The sequence below is a fragment of the Leucoraja erinacea genome, chromosome 31 (genome assembly GCF_028641065.1).
Source record: "Leucoraja erinacea ecotype New England chromosome 31, Leri_hhj_1, whole genome shotgun sequence".
Lineage (NCBI taxonomy): Eukaryota > Metazoa > Chordata > Chondrichthyes > Rajiformes > Rajidae > Leucoraja > Leucoraja erinaceus.
The window spans coordinates 1,796,484-1,817,780 of record NC_073407.1 but is presented as its reverse complement, the minus strand read 5'-3'; the positions used below and the strand labels follow the sequence as shown (position 1 = coordinate 1,817,780).

At 42.2% G+C, this 21,297-nt stretch overlaps 1 protein-coding gene across 7 annotated transcripts in view; it reads left to right on the top strand.

Moving 5' to 3' along the window:
- cntrl (centriolin) overlaps window positions 1-21,297 on the top strand; it is a 183,972-nt gene that overhangs the window by 117,851 nt on the left and 44,824 nt on the right. For all 7 annotated transcript variants that reach the window (XM_055659763.1, XM_055659765.1, XM_055659762.1 and 4 more), the window contains 7 exons: window positions 3,556-3,686; window positions 6,567-6,707; window positions 9,658-9,784; window positions 10,227-10,391; window positions 13,099-13,258; window positions 16,921-17,036; window positions 20,529-20,746. In XM_055659763.1, the coding sequence (XP_055515738.1) occupies window positions 3,556-3,686; window positions 6,567-6,707; window positions 9,658-9,784; window positions 10,227-10,391; window positions 13,099-13,258; window positions 16,921-17,036; window positions 20,529-20,746 (1,058 nt within the window). The remainder of the gene's footprint in view (window positions 1-3,555; window positions 3,687-6,566; window positions 6,708-9,657; window positions 9,785-10,226; window positions 10,392-13,098; window positions 13,259-16,920; window positions 17,037-20,528; window positions 20,747-21,297) is intronic.

Genomic DNA, 21,297 nt, shown 5'->3' with positions numbered 1-21,297 from the left:
TTAACTGTCCCTCAATTGGTGCATGTGACAAATAAATGTGAATTTGAACTTGAACCTGTGAAGCCATGTGTCCCAAACATTACGGTGCCCTAAAATGGTGAGACTATGTATAAACACAGATGTAATTTCTACATGGATAAAAATGTATAAAAAATGGCCTTTAGTAAAATCTGACAATGTGCACTTTAACCACATGTGATTTTTTTTTCTATTACAAATCTCAAATTGTGGAGTACAGAGGCAAATAAATAAATAAATGATGGGCCTTTGTCCCAAACATTATGTAGAACAGTGCAGCACAAGAATGAGTACTTTGGCCTACTGTGTTTGTGCTGACCATGATGCCAACAAACTGATCTCATCTGCCTGAACTTGATCCCTATCCCTCTATTCCTTGCATTTCCATGTGCCTATCTAAAAGTCTATTGAACCCCACTATCATATCTATCATATCTGGCCCTACTACCACTGCTGGCAATGCAATCCAGGCAACATTCTCTGTGTAAAAAAAAAAACAATTTATCTAAACTCCCATTAAACATTCCCACCTCACCTTGTTGCTATGCCATTTAGTGTTGGACATTTCCAGCCTGGGAGAAAGATTCTGACTATCCTATCTATGCCTCTCATAATTGTATATAGTTCTAGCAAATCCCCCTTCAACCTCCAATGTTCCTGAGAAAACAATCCCAGTTTATCTAACTTCTCCTTGTAGCTGAAACCCTCTGATCCAGGCAGCTTTCTGGTCAACCTCTTCTGCACCCCCTCCAAAGCCTCCACATCCTTCCTGTAATGGGGTGACCAGAATTGCATGTAATAGGCCAATTGCAGCCTAACCAAAGTCTTATAGAGCTGCATCATGATATCCTGACTCTTATACTCAATGCCCCTAACAATAAAAGCAAGCTTAACATACACCTTTGTTACCACCCTATCTACTTGTGCGGCCACCTTCAGTGAAATATGAACATGCACTCCAAGATCCCTCTGCACATCAATCCTGTTAAGGGGTCTTGCATACTCCCCCCCCCCATCCCCCCCACCCCTACATTCAACCTCCCCAAGTGCAACACCTCACACTTGCTCGGAATATACTTCATCTGCCATTTCTCTGTCTATTTCTGCAGCTAATTTATATCCCGCTGTATCTTCTGACAGCCTTCCTCACTGTCTGCAACTCCTTCAATTTTAGCATCACCTGCAAACGTACTCACCAACCCATCTACATTTATGTCCAAGTCATTTATATATCTATCACAAACAGCAGGGGTCCCAGCACAGATCCTTGCAGAGCTCCACTGGTCACAGACCTCCAGGCAGAATATCTTCTTTCCACCACAACCCTCTATCTTCTATAAGATATGATTCTAAATACCATCTATAAGCCAGTTCTGAATTTATACGACCAAGTCCCATGCATCTTAATCTTCTGGATACATCATCCATCGCCATACCTTTAGCAATCTTCTTCGTCACCTTGTCAAAAAATCCACCTGCTGCTTTCAAAATCATGCTGGATATCCCTAATTAACCCATTATCTTCCAAATGGGAGCAAATTCTATCTCACAGAATTCTCTCCAATAGATGTGAGGCTCACCAGCCTATAATTCCATGGATTTTCTCTAACAACATTGGCCACTCTCCAGTACTCTGGGACCTCCTCCCCTGTGGCTAGAGAGGAAACAAAGATCATCCCACAATCTCCTCTGTAGCCTTCCTCAATAACCCAAGGTAGATCCAATCAGACCCTGGAGACTTATCCACCTTGATGCTCTTCAAGAGCCTCAGCACCACCCCCTTCTCAACCTCAAACTGTCCTACCATATTTATATTTCCCACACTGCTCTTGCTATCCTCCAAGTCCTTCTCGGTGAATGTAAATCCAAAGTATTCTTTTTGCACCTCACTTACATCCTCCTTTCACCATAACATGAATCACCCAGCTGGATTTGTTTCCAAACACAAGGTTGTTGTGGTCCCTCCTCAAGTCGGACTGTCAACATACTGTTTAAGGAAACCTTCTTGGATACATTCCAACAAATTGTCCCCTGTCTAATCCTCTTGCACTGAGTAAATCATCCCAGTCAATGGGACTATTAGGGATTGTTTTAATTAATTTCCAGAATCTGAATTTTAAATTTTCATTGAATTCAAGAACTTCAGTTTACTTGCTTTCTCTGCTTCAGAACTGGCCAGGAGGTTGTTGGCTGAGTTATTCTTTCTTCAATGGCACTTCTGACCTTTGGGCAATTTGTAAGCTCTACATTTCACAGTTGTTGTGTTCCTTTGTTGAGCTCTCTTTAACTGCCCTTGTTAACTCGTCAACCAGCTATCTCAATAGCTTATTGCCATGTAGACCTTGAGTCACAAAAGCTGCCATTTCACTTTTATTGTTGCTAAGCTGTCAGCAGTAATTTATTGAGTTGATACCACCAGCAGGGTAGAATAGAAACAGAATAGTAAGTAGCCCAGTCAACCACCAGCCCCCATGTGATGTAGAACTGTTGAGTCCTCACGATGGTTGGAAATATATTTGTAGCAAATCACCAAATAGCCATCTAAAATGGGTTCATCTTGGGTTTTGTTTCAAATTTGTGATATTGTTAGTGCATGCCTTCCAGATATTATTTTTAATTTAATAATTATTAAATCAAGCAGACTAAATATAAACCATTATCTGTAATTACAGATCAAAGCCAATGCGTGGCACCATATAAACCATATAACCATATAACAATTACAGCACGGAAACAGGCCATCTCGGCCCTACAAGTCCATGCCGAACAAATTTTTGTTCCCCTTAGTCCCACCTGCCTGCACTCGTACCATAACCCTCCATTCCCTTCTCATCCATATGCCTATCCAATTTATTTTTAAATGATACCAATGAACCTGCCTCCACCACTTCCACTAGGAGCTCATTCCACACCGCCACCACTCTCTGCGTAAAGAAGTTCCCCCTCATATTACCCCTAAACTTCTGTCCCTTAATTCTGAAGTCATGTCCTCTTGTTTGAATACCAGTTTGGCTCTTTGCTGTAAAATTATGCCTCATAGCCCTGTCCCACTGTACAAGTTCATTCAAGAGCTCTCCCGAGTTTAAAAAAAAATTAAAAATCAAACTCGTGGTAAACACGTAGAATGTATGTAGCAGGTACGTCGGAGCTCGGGGACGTCTCTTAGCGGCTCGTAGCGCTAACGGCAGGTACTCGGGAAAACGCGGTAAGCTCGAGAAGTCTCGTGAACATTTTTTAACGTTGAAAAATGTCCACGAGAGCTCCGAGTACCTACGAGCGGCCATTACCGTAAATCTCCGAGTTTGAATCAGGGCAAACTCGGGAGAACTCTTGAATGAACTCGTACAACTGACACTGTAAATAATTTATTGTTTGCTCCAAATTTACTTCCACCGTAATTTAATAGATTACTAATATGCCTTGTAAACCCTTGAAAGGGTTTTCTGAGAATCTGGCATTGATGGCTCAGTGAAACAGATATACTTCATGAAGTAGTTTGTATTAAGATTTTCCATTAAATGCATGTTATTCTTACAGACAAAAGAAATGCTCCAACGATATGATGATTCCAGAAAACATTTGGAAGACACTCAGAAAGATGCAGAAGAGCTGGAGCAAAGGGCACATGACACTGCAGTTAAATTAGTTAAAGCTGATGAGCAACTCAGGTACTGAATAGAGTTCCAAATTACAACAGACATGAATTTAATAATTTAAACAGATTACAGTAAACCCTTGTTTTAATGGACCTCTTTATAAGAGATTTTGGTTATAATGGACGAACCAGCTCCTGCTTCTTTCTGTTGGCAATGGCTTTGTCCACTCGGCCACCACTGTCTCTCCACCACTGTCTTCCTCCTCCTTTTCCCATGGCTTTGTCCACTCCACTGCTCTCAGCTCCACTGCCGCCTCCTCCTCCCGTCGCTCTTTCCACTTGCGTAGATTCTATGAATGAAAGTCAAGAGCTTTATTTGTCTTTTTACCAATATTATGTCTTGCTGAATGTTTATTTTAGCCTTAAATGTATTAGAAGTGAATTTAAATAGTGTTCAGGATATTCAAAGCTGCTGAGAAAAATAACTATTTATAACTTTTGGAATATCAGATGGTTGTGAAATTATGTTTTTTTTTTTAATTCTACATTGATATGGTCAGATAAAGAAGCAGGTATGTGCATCTGATACTACATGCCAAAATGATGAAGTATTTTTCTCGCCCATTGAATTTATTATAGTCTATGTGATCAGGATTACAACATTTAGATTTATCTTCATTTCTTGATTTCTTTTGACTAACTCATCTGCATACAGCTAAGATTCTTTAGCAGAACTGATATTATTATATTTGTTGTTCAAGGTAGTTCTTTTTATATGGTGAACTTGCCTTTATCTTTTGGCAGCTGGACAACATTCCTCAAACACCTCATATCTGTCCTTAGATGTTCACTCCTTATTTCTCCATATTTTCATTTTTCTCTAGCGATCTTCCATCCATTACCATCATTATCTTAACCCTTCACATTCCACTTCTACCTCCTTAAGATTCACCTACAGTGTTGTACGTAATTGAGATAATGGAGTTGGAAGTAATGCATAGAAGATCGCTAAATTAAAAATGAAACTTATGACACAGTTTGAGAGATAAAGATAGGCCACTATTTATGGCTGCCTGTCCTTGCCCAAGGAACTTACTTTTCCAATCTTGACCTTATTTTTCTTTCCCTCAGCTCTGGAGGTATACTGGAGCATTTTGAGATCTGTAAGTGTTGTTGGATCACTTGAAGATCATTTAGGTGGATAAATCCCCATGGCCTGATAGGATCCATCCCAGATTTTTGAGGGAAGCAAGAGAGAAGATTGTTGGTGCTGTGACGATCATCTTTGCATCCTCTCCAACCACATGCTTGACGAGAATCGCTATTATTGTTCCTTTTGTTTAAAAAGGGAAGTAGTGACAATCCTGGAAATTATAGGCTAGTGCACATCTCATCGAGGAAACTATTTGGGAGAATTCTTGGGGATAGGATTCAGTCGCATTTGAAAGAGAATGACCTAATTACAGTCCACATGGCTTTCTGCAGGTAAATCATGTTTTACAAACTTGATTGAGTTTTTTGAGGAGGTGACAAAGATGATTGATGAGGGTAAGCCAATTGATGGTTTCTACATGGATTTCAGAAGGCATTCCACAAGGCATCTCAGGGTAGGCTGATACAGAAGATTAAGATGCATGGGATCAATGGTACTTGCTAGCTTGGATTCAGAACTGGTTTACCCATAGAAGACAGAATGTAGTGGTGTTATTCTGGCTGAAGGTCTGTGCCCAGTGGTGATCCACAGAGCTCTATGCTGTAATCTCTGTAGTTTTAAATATATATCAATCACAGACAAAAATGTAGATGGGTTGGTTTAAGTTTGCAAGCAACACAAATATCGGTTGGGTTTCAGCTACAGTATTTCTACATTTAGTTCTTAAGAGATCCATGTTTTATTCGATTTAGTTATTTCATTTTTCCATTTTACCTGAATCATCACACCTCTGTCAAATATCTGCTACATCCACCTTATTGTAAATCTTCTTTTTCTTCTTTTTTTCTCCCCTCCTCGTTCCCCTTGCCTCTTACTTTGCTTTGCACCTTAGAAGTTATGAAGCAAAACAATTGTACTGAGCACAGAAAGGTGTATTTACTCAGCAATACATTTCACCCATGATTATTTAGTTTGGAGACTTTTTGCTGCATGATTCTACAGCACATGAGCCCTTCTACGAGGTCCAAGTATTTTACCTGGAATACCTCCTGCGATAGGCACCCAGTCTGAGACTCCATGACTCTAACAATGAAATGCGTCTTAGCCTTTTGAAGACTTTGGTCTGTGTGAATGACTCGCCCTATCCACGGATGCATGGACCAAAGTCGTGTATGTGGCATCTAATCCACTGTTCAATACCCCTGTGCATGTCCAGCAGCTTCATGAGGGAGGGACTTGCTATGGAACCTTGAAAGACAATCGCAATCTTTGTGAAGCTCTCAGAAAGCTTCTGATTTTCTAATGAAAATTGTAGTGCTCATAAACATTGCATTACACTATGCAATTTAGAGCCTGTTGTTCAATTTAACTGACTTGAAACAGACACTTTCTGACTGCCTGAGTATTGCAAGAACATTCTATTTTTATTCCAGATTTTCAACATATGCAGTGTTTTCCTTTTGTAATATTTCCCAGCATTATTGCCGTCCTGGTGAATATCTCATGAGACTCCAGCAAGCGATGTAATCCTTTTCGTCAAACCATTTTAAGATTAACTATGTTATAAAAAAATTAAAGTCTTTCATAGCTATACTTATCCTGGTGATAATAGAAGTTGTCACCATCAAGCTGGTATTTGATTTCTTCATTAGGATTTCCATTAGCACAAACAGCTGTGAAGATAATGCAAGTATCAAGAGTGTTTTATTGTCCATCTGCCAAAACGGAACAATTCTTACTTGCAAATGCAAAGAGCTAAAACATTTATAGTAATGCAACACGTTTTTTTTTAATTTATAGACTAATGAAGAATGATTTGAAAGACCTTGAACAACATAAGGCAGAACAAGAGAGTATGCTGAGAAAAGTTAACAAAGAAGTATCTACAGGAAATTTAGAATTACAGACACTTGTACAGAAAATGGAAAACATGACTGAAAGGTATGTGGTTAGAACTGTTAAATGAAACTTTTTGCCGCTTCAGTTTTCATTTTCATAGGATTCTGCTGGGTTATTGCTTTAGTATGCCACTTAGTCACTTTCAGTACCTTGGAATCTTTAATGTCTGCATCTGACTCCTCTACAGCAGATGCGACATGTGATGCCTACCTCCAACAGACAGCACGTATAACTGATGCTATTCAATGTGTGAGGTATGCTCTTCTAATCTGAAGAGGAAGAAAGGTTAGCTTTACGTAAAGGCTAGTGAAATTAGCCGGTTTGTCGCACAGAGAAAAGTAGAAATAAGAAAATAATAATTGGGTTGCAGTGACACAGTGCAATAAAAACCACTCCCAGGTTACGAACATCTGATTTATGAACATCCTGTGCATACGAACTATCCCCAATGAATATTAGTATATTTAAAATGGGGACCAATATTGAAAAAAAAAAATTACATTTAAACCCGTCTCACGGTTCGAGTCGACCCACGAGTGACCCCGAGTTTAAAACAAATTAAACTTGTAGTAATCACGTACAATTAACGTAGCGGGAACTTCGGAACTCGTGGACGCAACTTGGCGACTCGTGGCGCTAACAGCAGGTACCCGTGAAATTTGTAAACTCTTGAAAAATTTCAAACATGTTTAAAGTTTTCCACGAGTCAAATTTACTCTTGAAGTTAAAAACTGAAACATTTAAACTTGTTGTAAGAATGTAGTAGCCCGTGAGTTTACCGTAGTGATTTGTGAGTCTACCGTGGGCACTGTTTAACTCAGCGGGCAGGCAATATCTCTGGAGAGAAGGAATGGGTGACGGGATGACTTTTCCAAATTTCTGCAGCGTCTTTGTGTTACTCCAGCACCATGTGTTCACTTTTTGTCAACCAGCATCTGCCCTTTCTTGTGTATGACATTATTAGTATCCGTGGCAGTTGATTGTCGCTCCCTTCAGTTTCCCAGGGGGTCGGGAGTGTGGTTGGACTGGAGTTGGAAGGGAAAGGTGTCTGGGGGGGAGGAGGGAGGGGATGGGTTGGGGTGACTTAGTACGGGAGACAAGTGTACTGACTGTGTGAGCAGACACTTTGGTAGTGATTGCCCATAGGGTTCACTGTCGAGGACTTCATAATGCAGAGAGCATTATAAACAGTGGAGCGATGAACCCTGGAAAGGGGGGAGACTTCTCTCTGAGTTGGACCCAGGAAACTGAAGCAGGAATTTTCTTGAGGTTATTAACGACAGGTAAATGGATGGGTAGGGTTTAGAGGGCTATGGGCCACATGCAGGCAAATAGGACTGCCCCAAGACTCCAACTTCGACGGCACGACTGGGCCGAAGGACCTGTTTCCGTGTTGTACAGCACCATGACTAAGGCCTATCCAGTGGGATTGACATATTTTGTATTTTTCCTTTGTAAAGATGCAGTGTATTTTGGTGATTATTGCACACTGCTGACCAGAAGCGCCTTCAATACCCAGAGAGAAGGGATGGGTGGGTTAGGTGAGCAGGAGAGTGGGCTTGTTTGCACTTGCAGAGGGAGGGGGCAAGAGCAGTACAGTTTCCAGTCTCAGCTCCTGTTCTACCGAGCGTGTGGACGTGGACGGGTGGCTTTGTTGGCGGCGGCCCATGGTGTGGCAGAGCCGGCGTGCCCGCTGACTCCCTCTCCTCCCCCCCCCCCCCCCCCCCCGGTCCAGGGCCACGCTGGGAGAGAGCCCCCGAGCACCTGCCCCGGGGCGACTGGCACTGACCTGCTGGCGTCGCCGACGTGAAGACGGTGCGAAGCCCACGCGCCCGGTGCAATGGGCGGGGAGCTGGAGGGGAGGGGAGGGGTCACACACATGGCCGGGAAGCAGAGGGGTGGGGGTGGCGACAGACAGGGCCAACAATGAGATGGAGATAGACAGAAACACCTACGTGCAAAGGAGACCTACAATAGTGCATGATCTGTCTTGCGTTATGGCGGGTGATTGTCGTCTGCCCGCTGTTTCTGACGCTAAAGCCTTAGGATCGTTGCCCTTCGTGTTGGCGTGGAGGGGGAGGGGGGGTATTGTGATTTGATCGCCCCCTGCTATCCCAGGGACAGGGAGACACAGTGGCTTTTGAGACTGGTGGTCGATCACTACCAAAGTCACTACCTACACTTGTCTCCCGCACTAAGTCACTCCCCTCCCCCAGAGTTGTAAATCAAAGTTTTAAAAGGTATATGATACACAAACCACTTAGATCAGCTAGAAAAGAGGCAGGTAAAGTTTAATCCAAGCAAGTGTGAGGCATTGCACTTTTGAAGGTTGAATGTAAAATAAAAAACATTTGGAGTAATGCGTGCAGTTCTGGTCACCCTAACAACGGAATGGTGTGGAGGATTTGGATAGGATGCAGAAGAGGTAATCAAATTTATAAGTAGTCGTGTTCAAATATCTTAATTCCTGGCTAAACCCAGAGCTCTTTGCAATTGTGAAAACTTGTGAGGAGACTTATTTTATTTACATTGATGAACAGAACACTGCAATGTTGGCATTGTCTATTGGCCATACCTTTGTCCACGGTTTCATAAAGCGCAGCCGTTTTGATTAGGCTTGTGAGAGACCTCTAGTCAAAGACAATTCACTATCAAAATATTCATCTCGTTAGCCAAGAGATTTTAGTAAAGACCATGAAAGGATTAATGATCAATAGGGAAATGCAGCATGCAGTGTTCCTATTTCTGAGGGGGAAACCATTTTGTGCCTTAAGTTATTACAAATATACATCAAGAGTTTATGTTCAAGGCTTTAAACATTTTGATTCATAGACAAATTCAATTTTTTAGATGACAATTTAATAGTTTTAAAGTATGCTTGTCTTTGGATTAATAACAATTGGTCATTTGTTGTTATGAATTGTATATTATATTTTGCAAATAGTAGGTCACATGCCATAGAGTTTACTAATTGCCCTTTTTTCCTATTCAGCCTAGAAAAACTGCAAGCTGAAATTATTTTTGCAGAAACCAAAGCGAAACAGCACTTGGACATGTTGAAAGAAGCAGCAATGTTGTTAGAGGAGAAAAAGAGTGAATTGGAAAGATTGAATAGCGAGGTACTTACAGAAAGTGTGACTAAACCCAATTAAATAACATTATTAAAAGCATGACCCATCCTTGTGTTATCTAAAGATATTATACATTTTGTGGAAATAATGATATTAATTGTTGTAATTGCAATAAATGAGATGCCACAAGTTAAAATATTCTGAAATGATTAAATAAACAGTCACAATTCTCCGTTATTTCCAGTGATAGATTAGTATTGTTAGAGATTTGAACGAAGATGCACTGGTGAGTCCCATAGCCCAGTTGTTGTTAGTGGGATGGGAAGATTTTACAGCCAGAGAAATGGCTCGCAATAATTATTTTTGAAATAATGGGTACATGCAAAGCAGACTTAATTATATGCCATCCAGCTGTATTAGATCAATGGCCAAAGGTAATTTATTAGAGGATTTGTAACAATGATGTATCTATTTATTCCTTCACCATTAGGTTAAAGTGCTCCAGGAAGAGTTTGTGATGTTGGACAGATGTTCGGGCCAAAAGAAAGAAGAGCTTAACTTCCTGCAAAATGATATTGACAAGAAGAAAGCAAGCCTTTCAGAGGTTCTTTTGGATGGTGAGGCAGAGGTGGTCAATAAACAGCGACAAATTCGGGTCAGTAAATGCATTTGTTTTGCAAAGGAGATTTTTGTGGAACTTATACTATATATATTTACTATATATTTTTTTTTATTGCTAAAGAAGTGTGTTTTTCTTCAAGGTAAAGTTATTTAGGAAAATTCTGTTTCACCCCATGTAATCTGATTTTATGCCTATATAGGAAGTACAGGATTGTTGCTTAAAATTTACTTGAATTTTGGGTAACCCAACTTGCTTGGCCTCGTGCTTTTGGATGGATTTGTTCATCTCTACTTTGGTCTGCCCCACTAGAGAATATTAGCTGTCTGTCCTTTATCTGCTATGTGCATTGAATCTGCCTATAGAACATTTAGAGTCATGGAGTCATACAGCATGGAAACAGGCCCTTCAGACCAATTTGCCTGTATTTGGTCCATATTCCTCTAAATCTTTCCTATCCATGTACATGTCCAAATGTCTTTTAAAAGTTGTTATAGTACCTGCCTCAACTGCTTCCTCCAGCAGCTCGTTCCATATATCCACTACCCTCTGTATGAAAAAATTGCTCCAGGTTCCCATTAAATCATTCCCCTCTTACCACAGACCTATGTCCTTTGGTTCTTGATGTCCTTACTCTCGGTAAAATACTCTGTGCATTCACCCTAACATGAACTTGTGCACCTCTATAAGATCACCCATCAGCCTCCTGCAATCCAAGCAATATAGTCCTAACCTGCCCAACCTCTCCCTATAGCCCAGACCTTCAAGATCTGGCAACATCCTTATAAATCTTCTCTGCATTCTTTCTAGCTTAACGACATCCTTCTGTGGGGACCAAAACTGAACATAATTATCCAAATGTAGCCTCACCAATGCCTTCTGCAACTGGAACATACCATCCTAACTTCCGTATCCTGACTGATGAAAGCCAACGTACCTAAAGCCTTTTTGACCCTATCTACCAACGGCACCATTTTCAAGGAACTAAGTACCTGCACCCCAAGAACCCTCAGCTCTACAACACTCTCCAGGGCCCTGCCAGATCAAAGTGCTTGATTGCTCAGACCAAACTCCTTGATAAATTACCCAGTAAATGTGAAATACTACACTCCATTGAAGTTAGTGGAACTACTCCAAGGACAAATCATCTTTAAGGCGAAATCTCCCCTGCGTACAACAGGGTTCCATCCTATTTAAATACAAATATGAAATGTCCATCGTGCTGGTCTGTCAAGCCCCGTATATATAGACTGTTTGTAGTCTGGAGTTGGACCTTGACCGCAACGTGTCCATAAAATCTCCATGGTGGGTTTGAGAAAATCAAGTAATAGGACGAACACTGCTGGATTTACTTTCTATCCCCTCCATTATTTATGCTAACCAAAAGTGCAATCTCGAAAAATTCTTTGCTGGTAGCAATAGAGTGTTACATTGAAGTCTTGTTGAAATTTTATTCCATTAATTTAAATGGGACTGAATTTTTGAAGCACCACACCATGCACTGGTACTGCCATCCTTGAAGGACGTGCATTTTAATGTGAATGTCTTCACTGTTTAAACCTGAAATGTGGGTGTTGTAGAAACAAGCAACTGGTGTTTTTTTACAAAAAAACACACAAAGTGTTGGAGCAGCTCAGCAGGCCAGGCAGCATCTCTGGATAACATGAATAGGTGATGTTTTGGGTCAGGATCTTTCTTCAGATTGATTGTAGGGAGAGAAAGAAAGCTGGAAGAGAGGAGGGGCAGAACACAGCCTGGCAGGTAATAGGTTGGTGCATGTGATAAAGGTTTTTCGATCGGCAGATGCTTGGACAAAGGCCAGATATGCAAAGACATAAGGTATTACAAAAGGATTGAAGAGTTATGAATTGTGAAGCTAGAGGATGGAATGTAGGTGCAAGGAGTGGGGGGGAGAAATAGGTGTGAGTCCAGATAGGACACATGGGTGCGGTGGGGGGGGTGGTACGAGAAAGAGAGAATGGATTATGTTGGGGAATAAGGGACGGGGAACGGTTATGTAATTACCTAAAATTGGAGAATTCAGTGTTCATACCTTTCAAATCGAAGCGGATTATTAGATGCTGTTCATCCATTTTGCATGTGGTCTCATTCTGGCAATGGAGGAGCCCAGGCCAGTATGGGAATGGGAAGAGGTGTTCAAATGATAAGCAAGCGAAAGATCCTGCAGGCTGGTATGTGAAAGGTGAGGACCAAGGGAACTGTATCCCTGTTCCATCTGGAGGGATGGGGAGCAACAGCAGAATTAGGGGACGTAGAGTAGACGAGGGTGAGGGATCCATCTCTGGCAGCCGGAGGAAACCACATTTACTAAAGAAAGACAACATCTCAGATGTCCAAGAATGGAAAGCCATAATTTGGGAGAAATTGAGAGTAGAGGATAGCATCTTTACAATATGTAGGTTGCAACAAGTTGTAGTCCGGATAACTGTGGATGTAGGTAGGTTTGTAGTAGATGTCAGTCGACACTCTGCGATGGAGACAGTGAGATCAAGAAAAGGGAGGAGGCAGCCCCGATGTGGAAGTCGATATAGCAGAGAAAGAGTTGGGGGATGATGTCACTGTACATTTGGAACAAGGACTGTTCCATGTAATGTAATGTTTGTTCTTTGAAGAGATGCTGATTTATCTGAACGTTTTCAACACTTATTTGTTTTGATGAGCATGTTGGATAAAATATTTTGAATGTTTTCAATGACGAGCAAAAATAAATCATGCTCTACAGGAACTGAAGGCATTGCTTGAAGAGATGAGTGCAAAGAAAGGAGAACTGAATGCTCAAATTACTGAGAAGAGTTCACACCTCTCCTTATCAAAGCAAGAAGTGACAAATGGGGAAGACAAGCTTCGAAGCATCCAAGCGCAGATAAATAAGCAAAGGACAGGTATATTTCCCAAGATTTAAAAACTAATACCTGAGACATTATAACCTTTAAATGTTCTGACTTCGATTTTGTAACACAGAAAGGTTCACAGAATGGTACGTTTATTATTTTAATTGCTAATAAATTCAGGAAGTTGCCTTCCATGCTTTTTAGGGATTGTGCAACTGTGAAGGAAAAAACAGTAAAATATGTACAGTGCCCTCCATAATGTTTGGGACAAAGACCCATCATTTATTTATTTGCCTCTGTGCTCAACAATTTACGATTTGTAATAGAAAAAATCACATGTGCACATTGTCAGATTTTAATAAACCTTTTTTAATACATTTTGGTTTCACCATGTTAAATTACAGGAGTGTTTGTACATTGTCCCCCCCATTTCTGGGCACCATAATGGTTGGGACACAGCAATGTCATGTGAATGAAAGTAGTCATGTTTAGTATTTTGTTGCATATCTTTGCATGCAATGACTGCTTGAAGTCTGCGATTCATGGACGTCACTAGTTGCTGGGTGTCTTCTCTGGTGATGCTCTGCCGGGCCTGTATTACATCATCTTTAACTTATGCTTGTTTTGGGGGCTAATCCCTTTCAGATTTCTATTCAGCATATAAAAGGCATGCTCAATTGGGTTCAGATTGGGTGATTGACTTGGCCAATCAAGAATTGACAATGTTTTAGCTTTGAAAAAAAGCTTTAGCAGTATGTTTGAAATCATTGTCTTGCTGTAGAAAGAACCGCCGGCCAATAAGTTTTGAGGCATTTGTTTGAACTTGAGCAGATAGGATGTGTCTATCTATACACTTCAGAATTCATTATGCTACTACCATCAGCAGTTGTATCATCAATGAAAATAAGTGAGCCAGTATCTTCAGCAGCCATACATGCCCAGGCCATAACACCCCCACCACCGTGTTTCATAGATGACGTAGTATGCTTTGGATCTTGGGCAGTTCCTTCTCTCCTCCATACTTTGATCTTGCCATCACTCTGATATGTTAATCTTCGTCTCATCTGTCCACAAGACCTTTTTCCAGAACTGTGGTTGCTCTTTTTAGTATTTCTTGGCAAACTGTAACCTGGCCATCCTATTTTTGCGGCGGACCAGTGGTTTGCATCTTGCAGTGTAGCTTGAAGAGTGTTTCTGATCCGTTGGACAGGTGTTTGGGGATTTAACTTTATTATAGAGAGAATTCTTCTGTCATCAGCTGTGGAGGTCTTCCTTGGCCTGCCAGTCCCTGTGCGATTAGTAAGTTCCCTTTGCGATTAGTAAGCTCACCAGTGCTATCTTTCTTCTTAATGATGTTCCAAACAGTTGATTTTGGTAAGCCTAAGGTTTGGTTGATGTCTCTAACAGTTTTATTCTTGTATCTCAGTCTCATAATGGCTTCTTTGACTTTCATTGGCACAACTTTGGCCCTTATGTTGATAAACAGCAATAAAAGTTTCCAAAGGTGATGGAAAGACTGGAAGAAAGACTAGGTGCTGAGAGCTCTCTTATACCTGCATTAAGGAGGCAATTAAACACACCTGAGCAAACGTCTGTGAAGCCATGCGTCCCAAACATTATGGTGCCCTGAAATGGGGGGACTATGTATAAACACAGCTGTAATTTCTACATGGTGAAAGCAAAATGTATAAAAATACCCTTTAATAAAATCTGACAAAGTACACTTTAAGCACATGTTTTTTTCTATTACAAATCTCAAATTGTAGAGTACAGAGGCAAATAAATAAATGATGAGTATTTGTCCCAAATATTGTGGAGTCACTGTATGAGATGCTGTTCCTCCAATTTGCGTTTAGCCTCACTCTGACAATGGAAGAGACCGAGGGCAGAAAGGATTGAAGACTTCCGCTTTCCGAGCCTCCACTCCCTCATCTTTACTATGGACGTTCAGTCACTCTGCACCTCCATCCCTCACCAGGAAGGCCTTAAAGCCATCCGTTTCTTCCTCGACCGCAGAATCATCCAATTTCCCTTTACTAACACTCTACTCCGCCTAGCGGAGCTGGTCCTCACCCTCAACAACTTCTCCTTTGACTCCTCCCATTTCCTCCAAGTCCAAGGCTATGGGCACCCACATGGGCACCAGCTATGCCTGGCTCTTTGTGGGGTACGTTGAACAATCCATGTTCCAGGCGTACACTGGCCCTCTCCCCGAACTCTATCTCCATTATATTGATGACTGCGTCAGTGCTCCTTCCTGCACCCATGCAGAACTCATGGACTTCATCAGCTTCACCACCAATTTTCATCCTACACTCAAATTTACTTGGACATCACAAGAAATAGACTATTGGCCTACGTCTATTACAAACCCACGGCCTCCCACAACTATCTCGACTGTCTCAACTACAGTTCTTCCCACCCTGCTCCCTACAAAGACTCTATCCCCCTATTACCAATTCCTCCGTCTACTCCACATCTGCGCCCAAGATGACGTGTTCCATATTAGAACATCCGAGATGTCTTCATTCTTTAGGGAACGGGAGTTCCCCTCTCCCATCTTAAATGAGGCCCTCACTCGTGTCTCCTCATTACCCCGCACCTCTACCCTTGCTCCCCTTCCCCCAGTCCTTACCTTCCACCCCATCAGCCATCGCATACAACTCATAATCCTCCAAAATTTCTGTATCCTCCAAAGGGTTCCCACCATCAGCCACATTTTCCCATCTCCACCCCTTTCCGCCTTCCGCAGTGACCGTTCCCTCCGCAACTCCCTGGTTAACTCATCCCTCCCACCAGAACCACTCCCTCCCCAAGAACCTTCCCCTGCAACCGCAGAAGATGCAACACCTGTCGCAATACCTCCTCTCTCGACTCTGTCCAGGGACCTCGACAGTCCTTTCAGGTTAGGCAGAGGTTCACTTACAGCTCCTCCAACCTCATCTACTGTATCCGTTGTTCAAGATGTGGATTCTTATACATCAGTGAGACCAAACGCAGACTGGGCGATTGTTTCGCGGAACACCTTCTCTCAGCCCGTATGAACTAACCTGATCTCCCGGTTGCTGGACACTTTAATTATCCTTCCCATTCCTAAACAGACCTTTCTGTCCTTGGTCTCCTCCTCTGACAGAGTGAGGCTAAACCCAAATTGGAACAGCATCTCATATTTCGCTTGAGCAGCTTACAGCCCAGTGGTATGAATATTGATTTCTCTCACTTCAGGTAGCCCCGACATTTATCTCTCTCTAACCCTCCCCACCAAAGTCGCACTAACTTCTCATGTTCACCCTACAAACAGCTTACAATGGCTTGTTTCCTTTATCATAGTTACTATTTTGCATATCTTTCGTTCATTGTTCTTTGTCTCTCCATATCACTGTCTATAACTCTCGTTTTCCTTATCCCTATCCCTAGTATGAAGAAGGGTCTCCACCCGAAACGTCACCCATTCCTTCTCTCCAGAGATGCTGCCTGTCCCGCTGAGTTACCCCAGCTTTTTGTGTCTATCTTCGGTTTAAACCAGCACCAGTAAAATATGTGATTTTCAAGTCTTCACTGTGAATAGCACAAGCATACGTGAGATGCAATAGCTCAAAATCTAAAGTCAATTTGAAATTAATGTGAAGGCATGTTTCTTTGTGTTTTTATATTTCCCTTGCTTTTTGTATTTTTGTCCAATTAGATTTTAATTACTATAATTTTTACCCTAGAACTGAAGCATGTTGTGGAAATGGTGCAGTTAGAAAATGATCAACTCATGGGGTTGAAAGAGCAGCATGATAAGAAAATCATGCAACTGGAGAGGACACACGCTACGCTGCAGAAGGTCTGTAATCTGCGTTGCAGAATATGCTTTATCCACTAACGGAGGAATGAATTGCCCTTGTATAGCAGCATTACCAATGAAGCTCTTTGGAATACATTTTGTAATGTGGCTGCACATACGAACCAACACAACCTCCCCATAGGGAAGGTTACCACACAACGAAGGACAAGCTGAGGCTCCCATGAGAATCCCAGCAGGAAATCACTGAACACTTTCCATTGTCCCTTATCTGTTTCCTACCCTTTAGCCAATTTCATTTCTCAGTAGCAAATATCCCTTGCAATTCAGTTTGCTAATGACAATGGCCACTGACACTCTCCTCCGGCCACTGACACTGACACTCTCCACCCGGCCACTGACACTCTCCTCCGCCTAGAGGAGTTAGAAACATAGAAACATAGAAAATAGGTGCAGGAGTAGGCCATTCAGCCCTTCGAGCCTGCACCGCCATTCAATATGATCATGGCTGATCATCCAACTCAGTATCCTGTTCCTGCCTTCTCTCCATACCCCCTCATCCCTTTAGCCACAAGGGCCACATCTAACTCCCTCTTAAATATAGCCAATGAACTGGCCTCAACTACCTTCTGCGGCAGAGAATTCCAGAGATTCACCACTCTCTGTGTGAAAAAAGTTTTCCTCATCTTGGTCCTAAAGGATTTCCCCCTAATCCTTAAACTGTGACCCCAATGTTCTGGAATCCTTAAACTGTGACCCCTTGTTCTGGATCCTTAAACTGTGACCTCTTGTTCTGGAGTTGGTCCTTACCCTCAATAACTTCACGTTTGACTCCTCCCATTTCCTCCAAATACAAGGCGTAGCTATGGGCACACGCATGGGCCCCTGCTACGCCTGCCTCTTTGTAGGGTACGTCGAACAATCCTTGTTCAATACATACCAGGGCCCCATCCCCGACCTCTACCTCCGTTACATCGACAACTGCTTTGGTGCCACCTCCTGCACCCACACACAACTGACTGACTTCATCCACTTCACCACCAACTTCCATCTGGCACTAAAATACACCTAGACTATTTCCGACACTTCCCTACCATTCCTTGACCTCTCCATCGCAGGTGATAGACTTCTGACCGACATCCACTATAAACCTACTGACTCCCATTGCTATCTGGACACTTCTTCCCACCCTGCTTCCTGTAAGGACTCCATCCCCTACTCCCAATTCCCCCGTCTACGGCGCATCTGCTCCCAGGATGAGGCGTTCCACGCCAGGGCATCTGAAATGTCCTTATTCTTCCATACCCCGCAACACTGCTCTCTCTCCCCATCCCCGCACTCGCAACAAGGGCAGAGTCCCCCTAGTCCTCACCTTTCACCCCACCAGCCGTCACATACAACAGGTAATCCTCCGTTAGTTTCGCCACCTCCAACGTGACCCCACCACTCGCCACATCTTCCCATCTCCCCCCATGTCTGCATTCCGCAAAGACCGCTCCCTCCTTAACTCCCTTGTCAATTCTTCCCTTCCCTCCCGCACCACCCCCTCCCCGGGCACTTTCCGTTGCAACCGCAAGAGATGCAACACCTGTCCCTTTACCTCCCCCCTCGACTCCATTCAAGGACCCAAGCAGTCGTTCCAGGTGCGACAAAGGTTCACCTGTATCTCCTCCAATCTCATCTATTGCATCCGCTGCTCTAGATGTCAGCTGATCTACATCGGTGAGACTAAGTGGAGGCTGGGCGATCGTTTCGCCGAACACCTCCGCTCGGTCCGCAAGAACCTACCTGACCTCCCGGTGGCTCAGCACTTCAACTCCCCCTCCCATTCCCCGTCCGACCTCTCTGTCCTGGGTCTCCTCCATGGCCAGAGTGAGCAACACCGGAAATTGGAGGAACAGCACCTCATATTCCGCTTGGGTAGTCTGCATCCTGCGGGCATGAACATTGAATTCTCCCAATTTTGTTAGCCCTTGTTGTCTCCTCCCCTTCCTCAGCCCTCGGGCTGTCTCCTCCCATCCCTCAGCCCTCGGCTCCTCCTCCTCCTTTTTTCTTTCTTCTCCCCGCCACCCCCCATCAGTCTGAAGAAGGGTTTCGGCCCGAAACGTTGCCCATTTCCTTCGCTCCATAGATGCTGCTGCACCCGCTGAGTTTCTCCAGCATTTTTGTGTACCTTGCTTATGACGATGTTGTGGCACTTGTCGAGATATTTTTAAAAGTTGACGAATCTTAAGTGTGCTACACTTATGGCCCCAAACCATTGCATATGTCATCCTTAACAAATTGATTAATAACCTAATTTTCTTTAAGTGCCGATTAATTTTGCCCTGAGTTATTGTCTCAATGTTTTCTCTACTACTGATGTTATACTGATACCCCTGTGGTTGCTGGTTATGTAACTTATTCGAACAAATGTGCAGCATATGTGGACTACAGGCACCAGCCCCATATCTAAGAAGAATATTGTGGACAAAGCCCCTGTGATTTCTGCTCTTCTTTTTAAACTAGGATCTATTCAGCTCTGAAAACATTTAATGTACTTTCTCTATCATTTTATTCAATTTAAAATGATCTTGCTGATCATGAAATTGATAGGATCCTATCGTACTATGTACCTGTAATGATCTAGTAGGAAGTTTAGCCATTGGTTCATGCTGGCTGCCAGAGAGCAGTTCCATTAGCACATCTCCCCTTCTTATTTCCCTGTATCCCTGCAACTGACGTGTATCAGTCTGTTTAAATAAGTCGGGTACAAAGTACTCAAGCAGTTTCTGAGCAATATCTCTTTTAGTAAAAGTAATGACATCAGGTTTGCTTATATTTTTATATCAAGTATTTTTGTGGTAACTGTTACTAGTTATTGAGTCAGTTGAGACAGCATTTTTCTCTGTTTTCATTTATTGGGACTGTAAAAGTAGTATTAATAGAGAAAAATGCAGCATCGTGCAATGCACCTTGTCACTAGCATGACTAGAATGTGCTATAAATTTAATAGTAGAATCTACCTCAATTATTCAATAATGTTTTATTATTAATGTTTTATGTTTCATTCCTAACTGTCACTATGTTGTTGTCTCTTGCGGGCGGAGCACCAAGGCAAATTCCTTGTATGTGACTACTTGGCCAATAAACTTAAGCTCATTCACATTCATTATTCACTTATTAAACATAATCCAGATAAAATAATTTCTCTTGCAGAACTCAAGAAAAAAAGGCTGGTACATCTAGTTTATTTGTGGGTAAAATGATAACACTGTGCTTAAAGCAGGGCATTCTCCCATCTGGTGGTGTGTAGCAATGGACATTACAATGGGAGGTAATCATCAAAACATTGAATTTTTAATCAGCATAAATGATCATTTATTTGATTCAGAAAATGTGCAAGATGCATGCATATTCATTGAGCAAACTTGTGTATAATGGGATTTTTTTAATGGAATTTTAAACTTACTCAGATTCTAGAAGGGTGTGAGACTTTGGTCAATATTACCACATTAATTTTCACATTATGCACTAAATGTCGATTTACTTTAGGAGAAGAGTGAACTGGAAAGCCTGCAGCTTATCTCCCAGAGTCAGCAAGCAGAAATAGAAAATCTGAAACAAGGTTTTGAGAAGGATCGGCAAGAAATAGACCAGCTGAACTCAAAGAAAAATTCCCTTCGGCACAATATTGAATCTCTGGATAAAGAGAAAAAACACATTGGGGAGAATTGCCTTGTGCTGGAGAATAAACTTTCTCAAACAAAAAGGTCAGTAATTGGGCAACTTATCAACGTTGATAATTTCCAATAAAACTTAACACAAATATTACCGATTACCTGGTTCTTCAAGTTCAAGTGTTCAAGTTCAAGTAAGTTTATTGTCATGTGACCCTGTATAGGACAATGAAATTCTTGCTTTGCTTCAGCACACAGAACATAGTAGGCATTTACTACAAAACAGATAAGTGTGTCCATATACCATAATATAAATATATATACACACGAATAAATCAACTGATAAAGTGCAAATAACAGATAATGGGTTATTAATAATCAGAGTTTTGTCCGAGCCAGGTTTAATAGCCTGATGGCTGTGGGGAAGTAGCTCTTCCTGAACCTGGTTGTTGCAGTCTTCAGGCTCCTGTACATTCTACCTGAAGGCAGCAGGGAGATGAGTGTGTGGCCAGGATGGAGTGGGTCTTTGATGATACTGCCAGCCTTTTTGAGGCAGCGACTGCGATAAATCCCCTCGATGGAAGGAAGGTCAGAGCCGATGATGGACTGGGCAGTGTTTACTACTTTTTGTAGTCTTTTCCTCT